We start from the raw sequence: 18059 nt of genomic DNA, 5'->3' as shown, positions 1-18059 counted from the left end.
CTGGTTTCGAACTCCTGAGCTCAAACAATCCGCCCGCCTCGGCCTCCCAGAGTGCTAGGATTACAGGCGTGAGCCACCACGCCCGGCCTCATTAATGATTATTAACCCTCAAATATTCTGACATCTTTCTTTTTTCTTCTCTATTGCCCAAGAAATTAGGAGAGGGGAAAACTCAAGCATTATGAAGACCCATTTCAACTATCCAGGTCCCAGAAATTCTTTCATTTATTTATTTTTTAGAGACAGGGTCACTCTGTCACCCAGACTAGAGTGCAGTGGCACAATCACAGCTCACTGTAATCTCGAACTCCTGGGCTCAAGCGAGCCTTCTGCCTCAGCCTCCCAGAAGCTGGGACTACAGGTGTGCACCATCATACCCCGTTCATTTTCTTATGTTTTGTACCGATGAGGTCTGTGTTGCCCAGGCTGGTCTCAGACTCCCTAGGCTGAAGCGATCCTCCTGCGTTGGCCTCTCAAAGCACTGGGATTACACGCATGAGCCATCATACCCTCCATGATCACGATTCCCATGAGACTTAGAAACTGCTCAAAACATATTCTCACATTTATAATGGCCTCCATTTTTTGAGCTAATGAGTCCACTCCAAACACCATTATACTTTCCATATACTTTCTCATTTTAATTCTCTCTATAAGAGAACATTATTCACATTTTATAGATGAGGAAACAGATTTAGATGTTAAGTAGGTCCCCCAAGGTCATTTACCTTGTTAGTGGATGTTTCAGGATTCTAAAGCAAGCCCATCTGACTCCAAAGACCACGTTCCTAACAACTTTGCTTGCTATGCTGCATCTTGCTAAGTATTCCAGAAATATTTTTTCCAGGTCTCAGGAAACCTTACTTCTCTGGTTTCCCATTCTAACAATTCTGAAAGACTACTATTGTGATCTCAGTCATTTGCCTTCCACCTCCATCGACCTACATTCCACCTCTAGAGTTGCCATATTTAGCAAACAAAAATACAAAATTGGCCAGTTAAATTTGAATTTCAGCTAAACAACGAACAATACCAAAAAACCATTAGCTGTTCGTCTGAAATTTAAATTTAACTGGGTGTCCTGTATTTTATCTGACAATTTTATCAAGTTCAGACTTCACTGGGGCTACAAATCTCAATGTCCTATTTTCGGATAGGAAGTAAAGCCCAATGGAGACACTGGATGTTGAGATGGTGCAGCCAAGGCCTCCTTAAATGAGGTAGCCAGTGCTCGTCTGCAAAAAAGCTACTGACTCGGGTGCGAGTGACAGAGGTCGAGACTCGGTCCCTAGGGCCACTCCACATAACATAGCAATAAAAAAGCCACTGCTCTCCTTGCTTATAAAGTCTTAAGAGAAAAAAAATTTAAAAAAAAAAAAAAAAAGGTCGCAGGGCCTTGGGAACAGAAGAATAAAAAGTCGAGAACACAGCCTCTAGAAGAGAAATGGAGGGGAAAGAATAAGCAGCGGGCTTAAGGAAACACCTGCGGTGAGGGAACTACGTTATACAGGTAAGTCGAAGGTCCAGGACATGTCAGAGAAGAGAGGACTGGAGAACCGCCGGCCAAGCCTAACCTCTCCCCCTCCCGTTTGCCTGTGGGTCCGTCCGGTGGGCCCAATTCGGCCTGCACGTCTACCCAGTCTCTCTTCCCCTGTGTCAGCGCTGCCGCTGACATCAAGCCTCCATGTTCCCCCTTTTCATCTCCACTACCTTTGACCCGCGCGCTCTTGGTCTCGAATTTGGTTAGCATCCTTCAGGCCTCCGAATCCGACGTCCTAATCGGAGACCCGCCACTCCCCGCTGCCCTTCGGGCGCTTCCACGTCAGCGACCCTGAGCCGCGGCTCCCGGAAGCTCCCGGATATACGAACTTCCGGCCCCTGGACCTCCAAGCCACAGAGACTACGTCAGGGGTAGCCTAGAGAGGCCGCTATCCTACAGGAGGGAAACCGAAGCTTCCGCTCAGCTGAGAGGCAAGATGGCCACGGCTGGGGGCGGCTCTGGGGCTGACCCGGGAAGTCGGGGTCTTCTTCGCCTATCTTTCTGCGTCCTACTGGCAGGTGAGGTCTCCTCGCCCGTGAGCTCCCTTCTGCAAGGGTAACTCTCGGGATCTGCCCAGCCGTAAGCGCCGCCGTCTCCCTTCTGGTCCCAGCTGCCCCTCTGTCCCCCCACCCTGTAACTCCTCTTTTTCTTTCGTTCCCACGACAGAAGTTCCCCCTTTGCCTAGACCTGAAGGTCCCTTCTCCCCCGCGGCACGTCGTGTCGCTTCATTCCCTCCTCCAGGCCTCTTCCTGTACTTCCAGCCCGACCCTCTCCCACTTAGTCTGAGTGCCTCATTTTCCCCACAGTCCCAGCCGCCCCACCCACAATCAAAAGGAACAGGTGTGAAAGTTCAGCTTTCTTCTCCGTGTTTAGACTTTTTGGGATGAAAGCAGCCCCGTTCTGTGGGTACTGTGCGGCGCTTAAAATGTAGAGTCCTCCTTTCTTCCTCTGTTGATTGCACCGTAAACCCGTATCTCTGTGCCTTGCCTCAGTTTCTTTCATCAGTAAAGTGAGACAAGGTAAGATATGGGTACTCTTAACTGTTAAGATCATGAATTTCTTCCTTGAAGATTCAAGGAATTTTAGACATTTATAATGTACAAAAATACTTGCTTACACGTGTTTATTTTCTGGTATATGGCTTTCTAGTTGGTTGAGCCCTAAAATGCAAACATGCCTGAATATAACCATGACTGTGCTTTCCTCCAAATTCGCATTGTTTTTAAAGACACCCAAAGGAGAAATTATAGCTGCCCCACACTGTGGACACACGCAAATAACTTACTGATGTTTGATTAACATCATGGCATAATGTTTCTTCCAATTCTGTTGACACTCCTGGAAAAATGTCTCAGAAAATTTTTATTATTGTAATCTATGTTCTCAGATCAGTACTTTCTTATTAACTAATCAGTAATGTACACACAGAAAAGCAGAAATATGGTCACCCATGCAACCAGAATCTGGCACATCTAAGGTCAAACACTTTACTTTGACAGATGAAGTTTTTTCTCTTAGTTTCACTGTCGATTGCTCTACGTGGACTTTGTAATAACCCTGTGAGGCACATATCTGGGTGCTTTCTAGAACATTTATCTGTTCTAATAATGTGCCCAAGAAGTGAGAAGAATGGACATGAGTTCCATTTTAGAAAGTATGATATTAAATGATTTACCCAAGACATTCATGGAGCCAATGACATAATAGAAGCTGGTACCCATGTCTCTCTATTTTTTCTAATACTTTTTTATCTTCCAATCAGGTTTGTGCAGGGGAAACTCAGTGGAAAGGAAGATCTATATCCCCTTAAATAAAACGGCTCCCTGTGTTCGTCTGCTCAATGCCACTCACCAGATTGGCTGCCAGTGTGAGTTGAGGTTGGGATTTGTGTTTGTGGACATTGATATTTCAGTCTGTGCCCTAGATACTAAGGAAGACCCATGTCCTGCTTAGGAGTATCAGCACACAAAATTAGATTATGTGAGTAGGAGGTAATTGAGAACCATCTGTCAAACCAGACAAGATAATTAATAAGAGCTAACATTTAGTAAATGCTGCATACCAAGCTTTTTACATGTGAATCTCATTTTATTTATCCCCCCCCAGATATTAACTCACAAGTGCATCTCATTTAACCACCACAACAGCCCCATGAAGTAGGTCTTATTGTCATCCTCATTTTACAAATGATGAAACTGAGACTTAGAGAAATTGACTAACATTCCCAAAATTACACTGGTAATAAGTGAGGAAGCCAGGATTTAAAACCTTGTGGCCCACGTTCTAAGCCAGAACTCTTAACCATCCTACTATACTGTTTTCTAAGGAGACAGAAGTCTCATATTCTATAGAGTCCAGTCATCACCTGCAGTCTGAATGATCTTTTTGGAACCAGTTAAACTGCTTAAAGGCAATGAACTGTTTGAAGAGAAGGCATTGAAAATGCTAAATAGTTGGAAGAGGAATTAGTGAAGCATTCAAATTTATCTTCATACTTTGTAAATGTGTTCCAAAATAAGGTGCCATAGCACCATGGTTCTAAAACCTATGAAAATCATGCGGGGGGTTGGGAGGGGAGTTGTGATCTGAAGGCTAACCTGTTATCTTCAGATTTTGTTCTTCCACAGATAGTAGCTCTGTCAAAATGTAGTTTTGCAGGTAAGCAAGAAGTTTAGGGTCTGATCTTGGCTTCATCATCAAATTGATCACCTCTGAATTTCAGTTTACTCTTGTAATAATGGTTGGAATAGTCTTGCTCAAAGCTGAAACTCAAACTACCTTTTAATAGATGTTTATTGATAACACTGAGTAAATAGCATGGTCTCAACAGTACTGTGTGATTGCCTGAAACCTTCTTCTAATTTGGTAAAAGAAAGCTAAGAAACTGGGAAGTGAAAGACTTGCTCAAGGAGGCAGTTACTACTTTTCTAGCCATCCTTCCCTTCAGTTTTCCCATGTTCCTGCTATATGAAGCACTGATTGGTTCCAAACAGCCTCAAAGATGGTTTTTGTTGGACTTAGCTTCTAAACTGGTTTTATGGGTGGAAGAAAGCTATGTCCAGTGTGGGCTGAGATCAGACTGCTAGAACCGGTCTTGCTAGAACCTCACTATAAGTACAAAAGATCAGGACCCTATCCTTCTGGAACTGGGCTCTTAAGAAATCCCTTATGGGAATGAGCCATTCTGCTGTGTGTTCTTAGAGCAGCTCTGTGGGAAGCAAAGCAGTAGCCTTTAGCAATAAAGCCAAGGGCCAATACAGAAAAACAAGAGGGGTGGAGCTGGACTCTGACCACTTCCTCATTAAGATCTTATTTCCTTTCCAACCTACTTATTTCTAAGTCTTACTTCATCATTTCTATCTGTTCTGAGCAGGCTACACCCTCTTTAATTAGGATTACTAACATGATAAAACTAAGGCAAAAAAGTGATACCCAGGTTTGATTTCTGATTATAATGCCCTGCTTCTGTTGGACCCTCTAAATTGCTCAATGGGAGCTATGTATAAGTTTCTTTTCCCTTCCTTTCTTTTTTAATCTCTCCCCTAGTATGACATGAATAGGGGTTAGAAAAGCTTCTCCTTATCGAAGGCCCAGAGAAAATAAGCAAGGCCTTAAAGACTATGCAGTCACTACTGGGAACCCAGATTAGAATCCAGGTTTTTTTCAGTCCAGTATCACAGCTTTTCTTCTTCCTGTCCCCCCTGGAGCTGAAGTTAAATTTATTTTTTATTTGCCATGCTAGCTTTCCCTTTCCCATGTTTTAAATGCTATGGCAGAAACTGTTTTGTTTTTTTTTTCTACTTAGAACTTCCATTGGTATCTGATCTTAACTAAAGTTGCTCCAGACTCTGCTATTCCTCCAGATTTTATTATTATCACTAACATGAACTTGCTAAGTATTTCCTATATATAAGACGTAGTTGAAGGCCGGGCACGGTGGCTCACGCCTGTAATCCTAGCACTCTGGGAGGCCGAGGTAGGTGGATTGTTTGAGCTCAGGAGTTCGAGACCAGCCTGAGCAAGAGCAAGACCCCGTCTCTACTAAAAAAAATAGAAAGAAATTATCTGTACAACTAAAAATATATAGAAAAAATTAGCCGGGCACGGCGGCACATGCCTGTAGTCCCAGCTACTCGGGAGGCTGAGGCAGTAGGATCGCTTGAGCCCAGGAGTTTGAGGTTGCTGTGAGCTAGGCTAATGCCACGGCACTCACTCTAGCCAGGGCAACAGAGTGAGACTCTGTCTCAAAAAAAAAAAAAAAAAAAAGACATAGTTGAATGCTGCAGACAGTGCCTCCATGTCTAGATTTTTGCAGATCACATAGGATAAAAAAATCTGGTTGGCTGGTAGTTGGGAAGTGCTTATGATTTATATCTCATGCCAGTTACAAGTATTTCAGTCCCTTGGTCCAGAATTGTATTTTCTGTGCCAGATTGTATATATTATAATAAAGCACCACATGTAGCATATTTTAAAAATACATATACCTCGGCCCCACCTTTAGAGATTTTCATTTACTAGATCTGAGGTAAGGCCCAAGCATCTGTATTATTTAAAACCCCTGACCAGGCGTGGTGACTCATGCCTGTAATCCTAGCACTCTGGGAGTCTGAGCCGGGAGGATCGCGTGAGCTCGGGAGTTCGAGACCGGCCTGAGCAAGAGTGAAACACCATCTCTACTAAAACATAGAAAAATTAGCTGGGCATCGTGGCATGCATGCGCCTGTAGTCCCAACTACCAGGGAGGCTGAGACCATAGGGTTGCCTGAGCCCAGAAGTTTGGGGTTGCTGTGAGCTAGGCTGATGCCACAGCACTCTAGCCCAGGCAACAGAGCAAGACTCTGTCTCAGAAAAAAAAAAAAAAAGAAAGAAAGAAAGAAAAATTAAAACCCCAAAGTGATTCTGACACACAGCCAGGGCTAAGAACTGCTAGCCTAAAATAATTTATGAATAACACATCCAATTTTCTGTGGGGAGGAGACTCACAGGGAGACCCTAGAGTATCCCTACATGGATCATTAGAGATTTGAGAGATATAACCTAATGCCTTGAATTACGTAGAATTCAAGGCATTCTGGACTATGGATCATCCATACTTTAGAGCAGTGCTTCCCAATCGTTGTGACGTCATGAAACACATAGAAAATGTTATTTGTATAGCATCCTGGCACATATGGGAATGGGTGATATTTGCAGGGCCTCATGGGGTAAGTCTGCTTCTGGCTGGAATTGACCGATTTAGGGAACCCTAGGTCCCCAGGAATTAGAGGAATGGATTAGACACATCTCTAATCTGTTCAAGGCCTATCAGTTGGGAAGCTCTGTTCTACAGACCTCAGAGTTCTTGATTAACCTCACCTAAAACTGGCCAGAAGCAAGTAAAGTCATTCCCAAATAGGGCAAAGGAATGGCGATCCAGGAAGGCTACTGAGGCCAGGGGAATCTACACATATGTTTTCACAAAGGAAGATTCAAAGCTAGAACTCCGAGCTAGAGATCTAGAGCCTGGCATTTCCTGGATAAAATACAGGTTTGAAAACTTTGGTGTTTACTATTCTAGAATGTTATATATGTGGCTAAATGAGGTTGGGGGAAGAGGGCAGGAAAATGGAGTTCATAGAGCCTTTCTGGCATTTAATGAGTGAAGTGTTTAATGAGTCCTCCAGGGTTCTTTTGTCCTCCATTCCCTTCTGATAACCTTCAGATGGAGCTGGAAAAATTCACCTTTCAGTTCAAATCCAGAGGTGCCTGTATTCACCAAAATATGTTGTAACATAATTGAAATAAAAGATCTGCAGAATCAGTGAGGCAAAGTTGATATTGTCAACTATGGGAGCTTTAACTTGTTTTATTCTGTCCCGGCAGCTTCAATTAGTGGAGACACAGGGGTTATCCATGTAGTGGAGAAAGAGGAGGACCTGCAGTGGGTATTGACTGATGGCCCCAACCCCCCTTACATGGTTCTGCTGGAGGGCAATCTCTTTACCAGGTAAGAACTAGATGTCCTGCTGGGACAATGCATCCAGAGAGGGAAGGATTCGGTAAACAGTCCTCACACTTGTTAGTGAAAACTTCTCTTGGCTGTCCTGGTCAGGTCAGGGGAGGGAGCAGGGGTCCTCAGAAGGAAGAGACCATCTTGATGGAAGGAATCATCCTGATGACCTTAAAAGTGAGATCTAGTAAGTAAGTACCCCAGGGCAGAAGAGGAGGGGTACCCAGGGTTACTCAGGGACAAGGTAGATGAGATTAACCCTTGAGCTCAGATTGGGTCATAGTCCAGAGTCAGAAGTTAAGACCGAAAAGAGAAGAAATGAGTCAACAGTCTGATTCCCCTAATTGCCCATTTGTTTCCATCCTGGAGGGCAGGATGTTGGGCTGATACCTTCCTGTGTCTTCCCTATTCCAGGGATTTAATGGAGAAGCTGAAGGGGAGAACCAGCCGCATTGCTGGTCTTGCAGTATCTTTGTCCAAGCCCAGTCCTGCCTCGGGCTTCTCTCCTAGTGTGCAGTGCCCAAATGATGGGTTTGGTAAGAGCCCCAAAGGATCGGGAGAGCCCACCGTCACCCAAGGCTCACTGTTGCTTCAGTTTCTTATCTTTGTGAGGGGTGTATGTGTGTGTCTGTGTATAGTGTCAGCAACTGACTCCCAAACAGAAGATAATGTTTGTCTTTGCGGCTCATCCCTTCCCTCTCTTGCTTTCTCTTCCTTTGCTTACCTTCTATCATCCCCTTTTGTCACATGCTCGGATCCTTAATCTGCCAGCCTAGGGCTCCCTGATGCCAGTGTCTCTCTGTTTTAGTGTGGATAGTGGTAGATTCATGCCTGCTGCTTTGAATCACCACCTCTTTTTGAACTCTTAGTCCCAACCCTGTGATATCCTAATCTTTCTCTGTTACCTGGTCCCTAAGTGCTTGGTATCCCAATAACCTATCAAGTAACCCTCCACCTACCCACCCACCCTCTCCTTCAGGTGTTTACTCCAACTCCTATGGGCCAGAGTTTGCTCACTGCGGAGAAATACAGTGGAATTCCCTGGGCAGTGGCCTGGCTTATGAAGACTTTAGTTTCCCCATCTTTCTTCTTGAAGATGAAAATGAAACCAGGGTTATCAAGCAGGTAATGACTCTGCCAGCTCCTGTCAATTCCAGTTAGAAACTGAGGACTATTTTTTTAGGCTCTCCTCCTGTCTGGAGGGAGGTTTATTCTACTAGAGTACCCTCTGAAAGACGGTTGCTCCAAAAACAACCAAGAGGTTTATTTTTCTCACATTTCTCTCTTGCCTGATATCATAGCACTAAAAGCTTTTAGACTGGAAGAAAATATAAAGAATATTTGAAAGAACAACATGAAACAAGGTGTAGAGCCCTGGTTAACACATTAACAGCCATATGAATTGTATTTAACTCAGGCTAGTTTTGATCCCGGGGACGCATGGAGCAAAACTCTGCAGTTGGTTTGTGAAAATCTTATGTGTTGGTGTTCTTACTGTTAGAATTAATATTGAAAATTCTGAAAACGTGGATTGCATTGCTTGTAACTCATGCACAGGAAACAATAAAAAATAACACATTAGAAAGGGTCATTTTGTTTTAATAAAACACCGTGGCCCCAGGCAAAAAATTTTTTTTTCTAGTGTGGCAGTCAATGTGTTAAGGACCACTAGTATGATAAAAAGAGCATTGGGCTAGGAATCGAAAGATTCAGTTCAATGATTTCTAAGATTCTTTTTAAGTTTAGTATGCTCTAATTCCAGTCTAGTTTTTTCATTTTAACCCATAGAGCAGTTAAGAGATTTGTCCATAGTTACGTAATGAGTTGATGTACAAGCTGTCTTGAATCTGATTTTTTTACCTCTGTTATGGTGCTCTTTATATCAAATCACACTGAATCTTATTCAGTGGCTGAAGCTCCAAATTGAGCCAGGCCATTTGGGATGGGGTAATTTCATCTGTTCCAACTAAGCCATTGAATCTGCGCCCCTTTGCACCTCTTGATGAGTTTTTCTCTTTGACCTTGTAGATCCTGTGGTTGTACTAGGACTACTATAGCTCAGGGACAAATGTCTCCCAAAAGGGAGTGGCTTAAGGATGGAGCTGGGCCCTCTTTCTGGGAGGTAGGGGAGGGCCTCCACAGCTACCGTCTCAGTGGGATCCGTCTCCCCTTCCAGTGCTATCAAGATCACAACCTGAGTCAGAATGGCTCAGCACCAACCTTCCCGCTGTGTGCCATGCAACTCTTCTCACACATGCACGCTGTCATCAGCACTGCCACCTGCATGCGGCGCAGCTCCATCCAGAACACCTTCAGCATCAACCCAGGTAGGGCAGATCCAAGCCATGCTGGGTGTGTTTGAAGGGTGGGAGGGAGACTATGGTAGGGAAGGCATGGGCACTAGTAGGGAGCATTGGGTGAGAGGAGTGGAAACAATTCTGAACAATTTAGGCAGCTTCTTCCTGAAGTGGGTGGTGGCTGAGAAACCAACCTGGACCGGTTGGAGGTAGAGAAAATGACTCACAAAGTCTTCCATGCCTTCTTTATAGCTACCCTTTCCCTTAGTCCTGTTGATCTCTTACTATTTATGTTCTGCTTAGAAATTGTCTGTGACCCCCTGTCTGACTACAACGTATGGAGCATGCTAAAGCCTATAAATACATCTGGGACATTAAAGTCTGCTGACAGGGTTGTGGTTGCTGCCACCCGGGTGAGTGTTGGCCCCTGATCAAGATGGGCAGGGCTGGCACAGAAAGAGCTGGCAGGCCTCTCTCTGGCATATCAGATTTCAGAGTTACTATGTTGGGGAGCCTCAAATGGGGAGGGATCTGGGCTGTGGGACTCCAGGTTTGTCTCCATTGCCCCAGGACATGTATATTCTCTTGGCTGGAGCAGGAAAGGGGGTTTGGGGCCAGTTTTAAAGTGTGCCTTTTCTTCTGCTATATCCAGCTGGACAGTCGTTCCTTTTTCTGGAATGTGGCTCCAGGGGCTGAAAGTGCTGTTGCCTCCTTCGTCACCCAGTTGGCTGCAGCTGAAGCTTTGCAAAAGGCACCTGATGTGTCCACCCTGCCCCACAATGTCATGTTTGTCTTCTTCCAAGGGGTAAGGGTTTTTTGGGTGGGTGGGATGGCAGGAAAGAAGGGGATGGTAAAGGGGGATGGAAAAGGCTATTGGTTGGGAAGACCTCAGCATTTGATGTAATTTATTAATAGACACAGAGCTTTTGAATATGTCTACATGTGTCTCCCCTTTGGATTCCTCCATTTTAGGAAGCTTCTATACCATGAGTTGGTGTGTTACCAATCCCCACTCTCCCCTACTGATAAAATCTATTGGAGGCATCCTTTTACTTTTATTCTCTGGACCCCTTTGCTGCTGTCTACACCAGGAGCCCTGAGGCTCCTGCCTCTCCCCACTGGCGCCACAGCCTGGCCCTAGAATACTGAACGGAACAGCAGCCGCGGCTGAGTCAGGAGGTGGGGAGAGTTGAAAAGCAGACATAGAACAGCTGATGTTGGCCTTAGGCCCTTACTAAGGCTGCTTTCCCCATTTCTGGTCTTGAGGAGTCATGTGATACATACATGTGTGGGAGAGTCACAGCTGGGAGGAGAGGAAAGTCACGTGACTGTGTCAGTTGACTGGCAGTTGAGGTGACCTGAGACAGTGGCCTTCTTGCCCACCGCTTTAACCATCTGGCCTTCCTTGAGGCTTTCCTTACCCTTTGGAATCTCAGTTCCCTTTCCCACCCATGTCTACCCGTCAGGAAACTTTTGACTACATTGGCAGTTCTAGAATGGTCTACGACATGGAGAAGGGCAAGTTTCCTGTGCAGTTAGAGAACATTGATTCATTTGTGGAGCTGGGACAGGTGTGTGGCATGTGTCCTCCACTCCCTTCCTTCCTACATAAAGCTTCCCGCTCTGTTCTATTGTCCTTATTGCAGATACCACCACCTCTTCCTTTTACTCCGTTCCCCCAGGCATCAGCCAGAACAGGAGACTGATTAACAGTGTTGCTTCTTCATCCTCCCCACAGGTGGCCTTAAGAACTTCACTAGAGCTTTGGATGCACACAGATCCCATGTCTCAGAAAAATGAGTCTGTACGGAGCCAGGTAACTCGAGCATCTCTCCTCATTTCCTGTTTCAGCAGCTCAGTATGGACCGCAATCCTGCCCTATTCCCACCAACCCTCAGGGCCTGTGAGATAAGAGACGGAATTAGATTGGGTGTTGGTTAAAGGACGACAACCACAGCTGTTATTCTTTCCTGGGAAAAATCAGGAGCTCAGTGACATCCCATTGGTTCCCTGGAATGGGTAGTTCTCTGATAATTTGGTGCCTAGCAAACTACCACTGCCCATTAAGGACAGGTAAGTGACTAGCTCCCTTCTCTCCTTGCTGCCTCATGGATCCAGTTGTCAAGGCTGCTCTGCCCGAGTCCTGGCTGTGTCAGGCTCCCTGCCCAAATTGTCTTCCACTTGCCTCACTGCTTGGTCAAGACCCTCCCTCCCCTCTAGGTCCAGCTTTAGGCCTGCTTTTTTCCAGGTGGTCCTCTTTTGGCTTTCAGTGTCATCGCTGCTCTGGACTCCTGTAGCACTTACGGGATTGGTTACCTGTTTGGCATTCAGCATGCAGTTTTCTGTTGTTAGTTGCCCCCTTAAGTTCTGTACAACAAAGGAGTGAAGCAAATATGGAGGATAAGGCAGAGTCCTGAGGATAGTGGAGTTTACCTGTAAATGTGAAAAAACACTGGCCTCTTCTGTGTTCCCTAATTTCCTAACTCTAAAAAGAATGATGAGAGCTACAGGAAATTCAGAGGGCCTTGGTCCCAAAAGGTTTGAGGGATACAGGTCTAGGAGCACACAGGGCAGCTTCCAAAGCAAGGCACTTGAAGTATAGAGCATTTCAGGCCTGAAAGAGACCTCCTGCTTCTCATTCCCCAGCCTCCCATCAGTTAATCTCTCTCATCCCCCAGGTGGAGGATCTCCTGGCCACACTGGAGAAGAGTGGTGCTGGCGTCCCTGCTGTCGTCCTTAGGAGGCCGAATCAGTCCCAGCCTCTCCCACCGTCTTCTCTGCAGCGATTTCTTCGAGCTCGAAACATCTCTGGTGTTGTTCTGGCTGACCACTCCACTGCCTTCCACAACAAGTAAGCATCACTTGGCCCTACACCCTCTTCCTTCTTGAAGAGTCTATTCTGTAGTCTGGGAGAAAGATCACTGCTCTCTCCCCTTCCCACACCACTCCCTCCCAAACCTGAGGTCAGTTTGTATTCTTTGCTCAGTGACCTGTTCACATCTGACCTACTCCCCTCATTTGACTTGATGTTCATCTTAGAAAACCATTGTCACCTTCATTCCTTTCCTAGCACTATCGTCTGTTATGGTTCCACTTCTCCCAAGCTCTCCCAGGGCCTGAGTTCCCTAGGGCTGCCAGCAGAGGGCATCATCTCAAACAAGAGCATGGGAAGGATGGTGGGGGTTCTTTGACTGGAGGACAGAAAGCAGCCCCTCTCTGGGGCCCGCCAGAGAGAGTGCCACAAACAGTATTCATACTCTTTGAAACGTAACATGTTCTTGCCACGTGGTAGGTACCTGTGGTTCAATGTGAGGGTAAAAGTGTCTTCTACAGCTGAGGGGGCTCCAGAGATAGGAAGTGAGGCACTGTTGATTACCAGTTAGTCACTGGTCCTGGGTGCCCTTAAACTGCTCCTAACCTGAGGCCTGGGATAACAGGAGACCTCTTACTCAGGCTGAATTGCCAAGTCCCCTAAGGCTATGGGGCCAGGTGAGTTTCTGAGTGAAAATGCTTGAGCTCTGACCCCAGCCAAGTAGCACCTTCTTATTTGTTTAGGGGAGTGATAGTTCTAGCACTTACGGTCAGCTTTCTTCTCCAAATCTTTCTTTGCGCCACTTTGGGGTGAGGGGCAGTTCATCATTTTGAACACATTTTGGACTTGTTTATGTGGCTGCCGTGGCTCTGTGAGGGGCAGGGATTTATTGATGGTAAAGGCTGGGAGCTCTCTTCTTTTAGCCCCTCTTTTAAGATCTGTCTCCTGGAGGCTCCCCAAGCATCTTCATGGTAGTTCAATCCAGTTTGTTTTTATATATCTGTGAGCAGACCTGATCCTAATACCTCCTAATCCCCCGTCTGCTCCCAGCCGCCCTCAATATAAATGTTCGTTGGAACAGTTACACAGTCACTCTGACGATGTGTGGCAGAGTTCTCTGAAAATCATCTTAGCCATCCCCCTAAATCTTCAGTCCAAACGATATGGAAGAGTCTCTTCTGTGTTTAAAGATCTGAGCTCATTTACCTTTGCTACCTCATCTGTCAGGCAAGTCTTTGTATTTCACTAAGCACTCCCATCCTTACTCCTACCTCCCCACTCTGCACACCTTCTTTAGTATATTAATAGGATCCTTATTTTGTCTCACCCATTTCGCCTGGATGATGAGAAATGAGCTACCGAGTTCCTGCATACGGGGCATTTGAGGGAGGAAAGGGGAGAGCCCTGGCTGCACGTAGCTAAGGCTCGTGCCGCTTTCCTGGCAGGTATTACCAGAGCATTTATGACACTGCTGAGAACATTAATGTGAGCTATCCTGAATGGCTGAGCCCTGAAGAGGACCTGAACTTTGTGACCGACACTGCCAAGGTAGCACTGAGCTGGGCTGGGTGGGAGCATGGGGAACTCCCTGAAGACGGTTAGAATGCTCACGTTTGAGGATATAAGAGGTGAGTCATTCAGCAACCATCCCCCAACTCCCTAACCCCAAATACCACAGGCTTTGGCAGATGTGGCCACGGTGCTGGGACGTGCATTGTATGAGCTTGCGGGAGGAACCAACTTCAGCGACACAATTCAGGCTGATCCACAAACGGTAAAGAGCAGATGGGCCCTAGCTCCTCTGCCTCCATTTACACAGCAGGCTGCCCCCATCCTTTAGTCCCTTGCCTGGTGTCCCAGACCTTGGAATTCAGCGTGCCTGTTCATGCCAGTGAGGACACCTGATGCCCCAGAGAGCTCTTGGGTGGGCCTCATCTGCATCCTTACGAGCTGTCTCCCAACTGCAGCCTGTCTGGCCAGTCTGCTTCCTGTCCCCAGACTGGACCTCCACTGATAATTCTTTCCCTGGGCTTGCTCCAAGGGTTTTCTCTTCTCACTGTTCCAATCCCAGGTTACCCGCCTGCTCTATGGATTTCTGGTTAGAGCCAACAACTCATGGTTCCAGTCTATCCTTAGGCAGGACCTAAGGTCCTACTTGGGTAAGCATCTAGTGTGAGAATGGGACCCTTGGCAGAGGAAAGGGATAGAGAAGAAGTCATCATTTTGGTTAATTTTTATTCTCTTTTTTCTTTTTTCTGTTTTCTCTTCTCCCCGGTTTTCCTTTCATTGTCCTGATATTTGTTGGATCCTTTTAACCTCTCTCTTCTGATCCTCTGGCTCCTGCCAATCTTGGGCTCTTCCCATTTTTGCCTACCCTCACCCCACCTTCCACCTATCAAATCCTCCCTTCCCATGGGTCTGCAATCAGGTGATGGGCCTCTTCAACATTACATCGCTGTCTCCAGCCCCACCAACACCACTTACGTTGTACAATATGCCTTGGCAAATTTGACCGGCGAGGTGATCAACCTCACCCGAGAGCAGTGCCAGGATCCAAGTAAAGTCCCAAATGAAAACAAGGATGTGAGTGGTGATGGGTGTCAGAGGTGCCCTGGGTTGGAGGTTCTCCTGGGCCCAGCTGGACTCAGGGGATTGGGGTGGAGAGGTAGAGGGATGTAGGCCTCAGACCTTGAGTGTTGAAGAGGCAGTAGCCTGGGTGAAAATGGACCCACTAAAGGGTAAAGGGACAGCAGCCAGTCAGCTCAGTTGGTTAGAGCATGGTACGGATAAAGGGTACAGGAAGCGAGTGATTGTACTCACACAGCATCTTCCTGTGCAGCTGTATGAGTACTCGTGGGTTCAGGGCCCTTTGAATTCCAACGAGACAGACCGGCTCCCCCGGTGTGTGCGATCTACTGCACGATTGGCCAGGGCCTTGTCCCCTGCCTTCGAGCTGAGTCAGTGGAGCTCTACTGAATACTCTACGTGGACTGAGAGCCGCTGGAAAGATATCCGTGCCCGGATATTTCTAATCGCCAGTAAAGAGCTTGAGGTGAGATGGGGCAGGAAGGGAGGTGGCAGAGATCTATTGGACTTCTTTCTGTGGTTTCTTGTCTCATATCCCCTTCCATCTCCCATTTGCCCCAGATTTGCCTCAAAAACCTACTGCAAATCTGTCCCTGGTCAGCCAGCGAGTCCCATTAGGAGGCCTTTCTTCACAGATAGTTTGAGTTTGTGTTCATTCTGTGGATCCTAGAAGCTCCTCCACAGCTCCTGCTCCCATCTGGCATTCTGCTGTCTGTTGAGCTCCTGTCATAAGTCAGTAATGCAAATGCCATGGGAGAATCAAAGCCATGGGTCCTACTTTCAAGATGCCGAGTAAGTAATACAAAATGGAAGCAAGAACAGAGATACTCTACTTCTCTTTTCAAATGGGGAGAGTAAGTCTACAGGTTGGGGAGGTGTTGCCCATGACTGTTCCACACTCGGTGCTTGGAGCCAGCATCAGAATTCCAATATCCTAGCTCCCAACCCCAAATGATAACCCAGAACTACACTAGTTCTGAGAACACTTTCTCCTTCTCTGCCCCCACAGTTCATCACCCTGATGGTGGGCTTCGGCATCCTCATCTTCTCTCTTGTCGTCACGTACTGCATCAATGCCAAAGCCGATGTCCTTTTCATTGTTCCCCGAGAGCCAGGAGCTGTGTCTTACTGAGGAGGACCCCAGCTTTTCCTGCCAGCTCCACAGTTTACTTCCTAGGTTGTTCGTCCCACTGGGACACAAACCACTAGTTTGTCACTGGAACTCTCTGGACCTGTCTCAGACTGGGATTAACATAAAGGAGTGGAACTATCCAGAAGAGACAGGGAGAGATAAATTTAAGTTGCCTCCCCATCTCCATTTCCTCCTCCTTCTCTACCTTTGCCCGATTCCAGGACTACAAATAGAAGCTTTCTGCTCCTGTTTAACTCCCTAATTACCCACCCTAATCTGCCCTTCTTCAGCATTTCTCTCCTACTCTTCCCACCCTGTACCCACCTGTGCTCCTCAACCCCTAACCCAAACAATTCCTGACCAGGAGGAAGGACATGAAGGGTTGAATGTTGGGATCAAGCTACACTGAAACCCTGAGGAGGAGACAGGGGATCTCTGGGCCAAGCCCGCTGTCTCCTTCCCACCGTCCTTTCTCCAGGTCCGCAGATGGCACATTAGGGTGGGCGTGCTGCTGGGTGGGTATCCCACCTCCAGCCCACAGTACTCAGTTGTACTTTTTATTAAGCTGTAATATCTATTTTGGGTTTTTCTTTTTTTTTTGTAAATATATAAATAGTTTCATTAAAATCGATTATCCCACACAACTGGTACTGCTACCTTTATTCTTTCCAGGCCACCTTGTTCAGTGACCCCAGACTGGAAGTCATGAAATTGTTATCCTGTGTACTATCTTCTTGGTCTCCAGAGGATCCAAGGAGTAAGCCTCTGTCCAAAACACTTAAAGTCCTGAAAGAAGGACTCTTTGCAGAGTCCTGGAGGCTGGTTTTTCCTCTTGTAAGAACAGTGTTAACATGGTTTCTTCTCATTTTGTAAGGGACAAGCATTTGTTCATTCACTCTGAGACACTGGTTAGGGTAGAGAGATGAAGAGAATATGACGCTTACCCTTGAGTAGCTCACGGTTGGGGTGAGGGAAGAGACAGACATACAACTGGTTGTAATCCAGTGTAATAAATGGAATAATCGCAGTATATCCAGAGTGCTCTGGTGGCACATAGAGGAAGTTAGGGCCAGGGGGTTGACAACTGAGTTATGAATCAAAGTGTTCACCAGGTGTAGAAGCACAAAGTCAAGAAAAGGCAGAGTCGTGTTTAGGAAACAGTACGTTGTTCAGAGTGCCCAAGCCATGAAGGTCAGCAGAAGGCCAGATCCTGAGGGCTCTTGGGTGGCATGCTAAGGACTTTGGGCTTTCTGTTGATGGTGGGCATTTTGTAGACGAAAATAAGAGTGAGTTTGGACCATTTTAGAAAGAGAACCTCAGCTCTGTGGGGATGCTCTAATTCCCTGGGTCTTCATGGAGTCAAAATTCTGGAATATAGCAGAACTGGTAAATGATCGTGGGCAGTGGCTGAGTCAGCTGAGGGGGAAAGAGAAGCAGGAGTGGAAGCCTAAACCCAACCTTCTCTGCAGTGCTGGCCAAGAGGCTGTTTCTTTGCATGCCTGAAGACTGGCAGCAATGGAAACGAAGTGGCCATTTTCACAGGGTCCCCAGCACTCCTCTTACTTCCTGATTGGGCTGTTTACCTTTTCGAATATTGTTGAGAAGAGGTGATTTTTCTCCAGGTTTCTCTCCGAGTTCCCTTGGGGGTGAGGGGGCATGTTTGGGGTTCTGAGATATGGTAATATACCCTGCTGCTTCCC

General features: G+C 46.5%; 2 protein-coding genes across 5 annotated transcripts in view; one reads left to right on the top strand and one right to left on the bottom strand.

Annotated features, from left to right (window-relative positions):
- The window catches only part of COPA (coatomer protein complex, subunit alpha), a 41476-nt gene extending 39596 nt beyond the window's left edge, over window positions 1-1880 (bottom strand). For both annotated transcript variants that reach the window (XM_012661878.1, XM_012661879.1), the window contains exon 1: window positions 1711-1880. In XM_012661878.1, coding sequence (XP_012517332.1) covers window positions 1711-1750 — 40 coding nt within the window. In that variant the 5' untranslated portion in view covers window positions 1751-1880. The remainder of the gene's footprint in view (window positions 1-1710) is intronic.
- NCSTN (nicastrin) lies at window positions 1870-16998 on the top strand. 3 transcript variants are annotated; one of them, XM_012661881.1, is made up of 17 exons: window positions 1870-2058; window positions 3303-3407; window positions 7406-7529; window positions 7947-8068; window positions 8512-8657; window positions 9709-9859; window positions 10133-10242; window positions 10482-10634; window positions 11296-11400; window positions 11568-11645; window positions 12508-12680; window positions 14087-14189; window positions 14320-14415; window positions 14713-14800; window positions 15070-15224; window positions 15481-15693; window positions 16237-16998. In XM_012661881.1, exons 1-17 carry the CDS (start codon window positions 1977-1979, stop codon window positions 16357-16359), a joined length of 2127 nt encoding a protein of 708 aa, XP_012517335.1. In that variant the 5' UTR covers window positions 1870-1976; the 3' UTR covers window positions 16360-16998. The 3 variants fall into 3 exon arrangements, with proteins under 3 accessions (XP_012517335.1, XP_012517336.1, XP_012517337.1); XM_012661882.1 differs by lacking the exon at window positions 16237-16998 and adding an exon at window positions 15789-16216; XM_012661883.1 differs by lacking the exons at window positions 1870-2058; window positions 3303-3407 and adding an exon at window positions 6870-7070.
- Window positions 16999-18059: the final 1061 nt, after the last annotated feature.

The sequence above is a fragment of the Propithecus coquereli genome, unplaced genomic scaffold (genome assembly GCF_000956105.1).
Source record: "Propithecus coquereli isolate 6110/MARCELLA unplaced genomic scaffold, Pcoq_1.0 Scaffold74, whole genome shotgun sequence".
NCBI lineage: Eukaryota > Metazoa > Chordata > Mammalia > Primates > Indriidae > Propithecus > Propithecus coquereli.
This window is presented reverse-complemented; position numbering and strand designations above follow the sequence as displayed.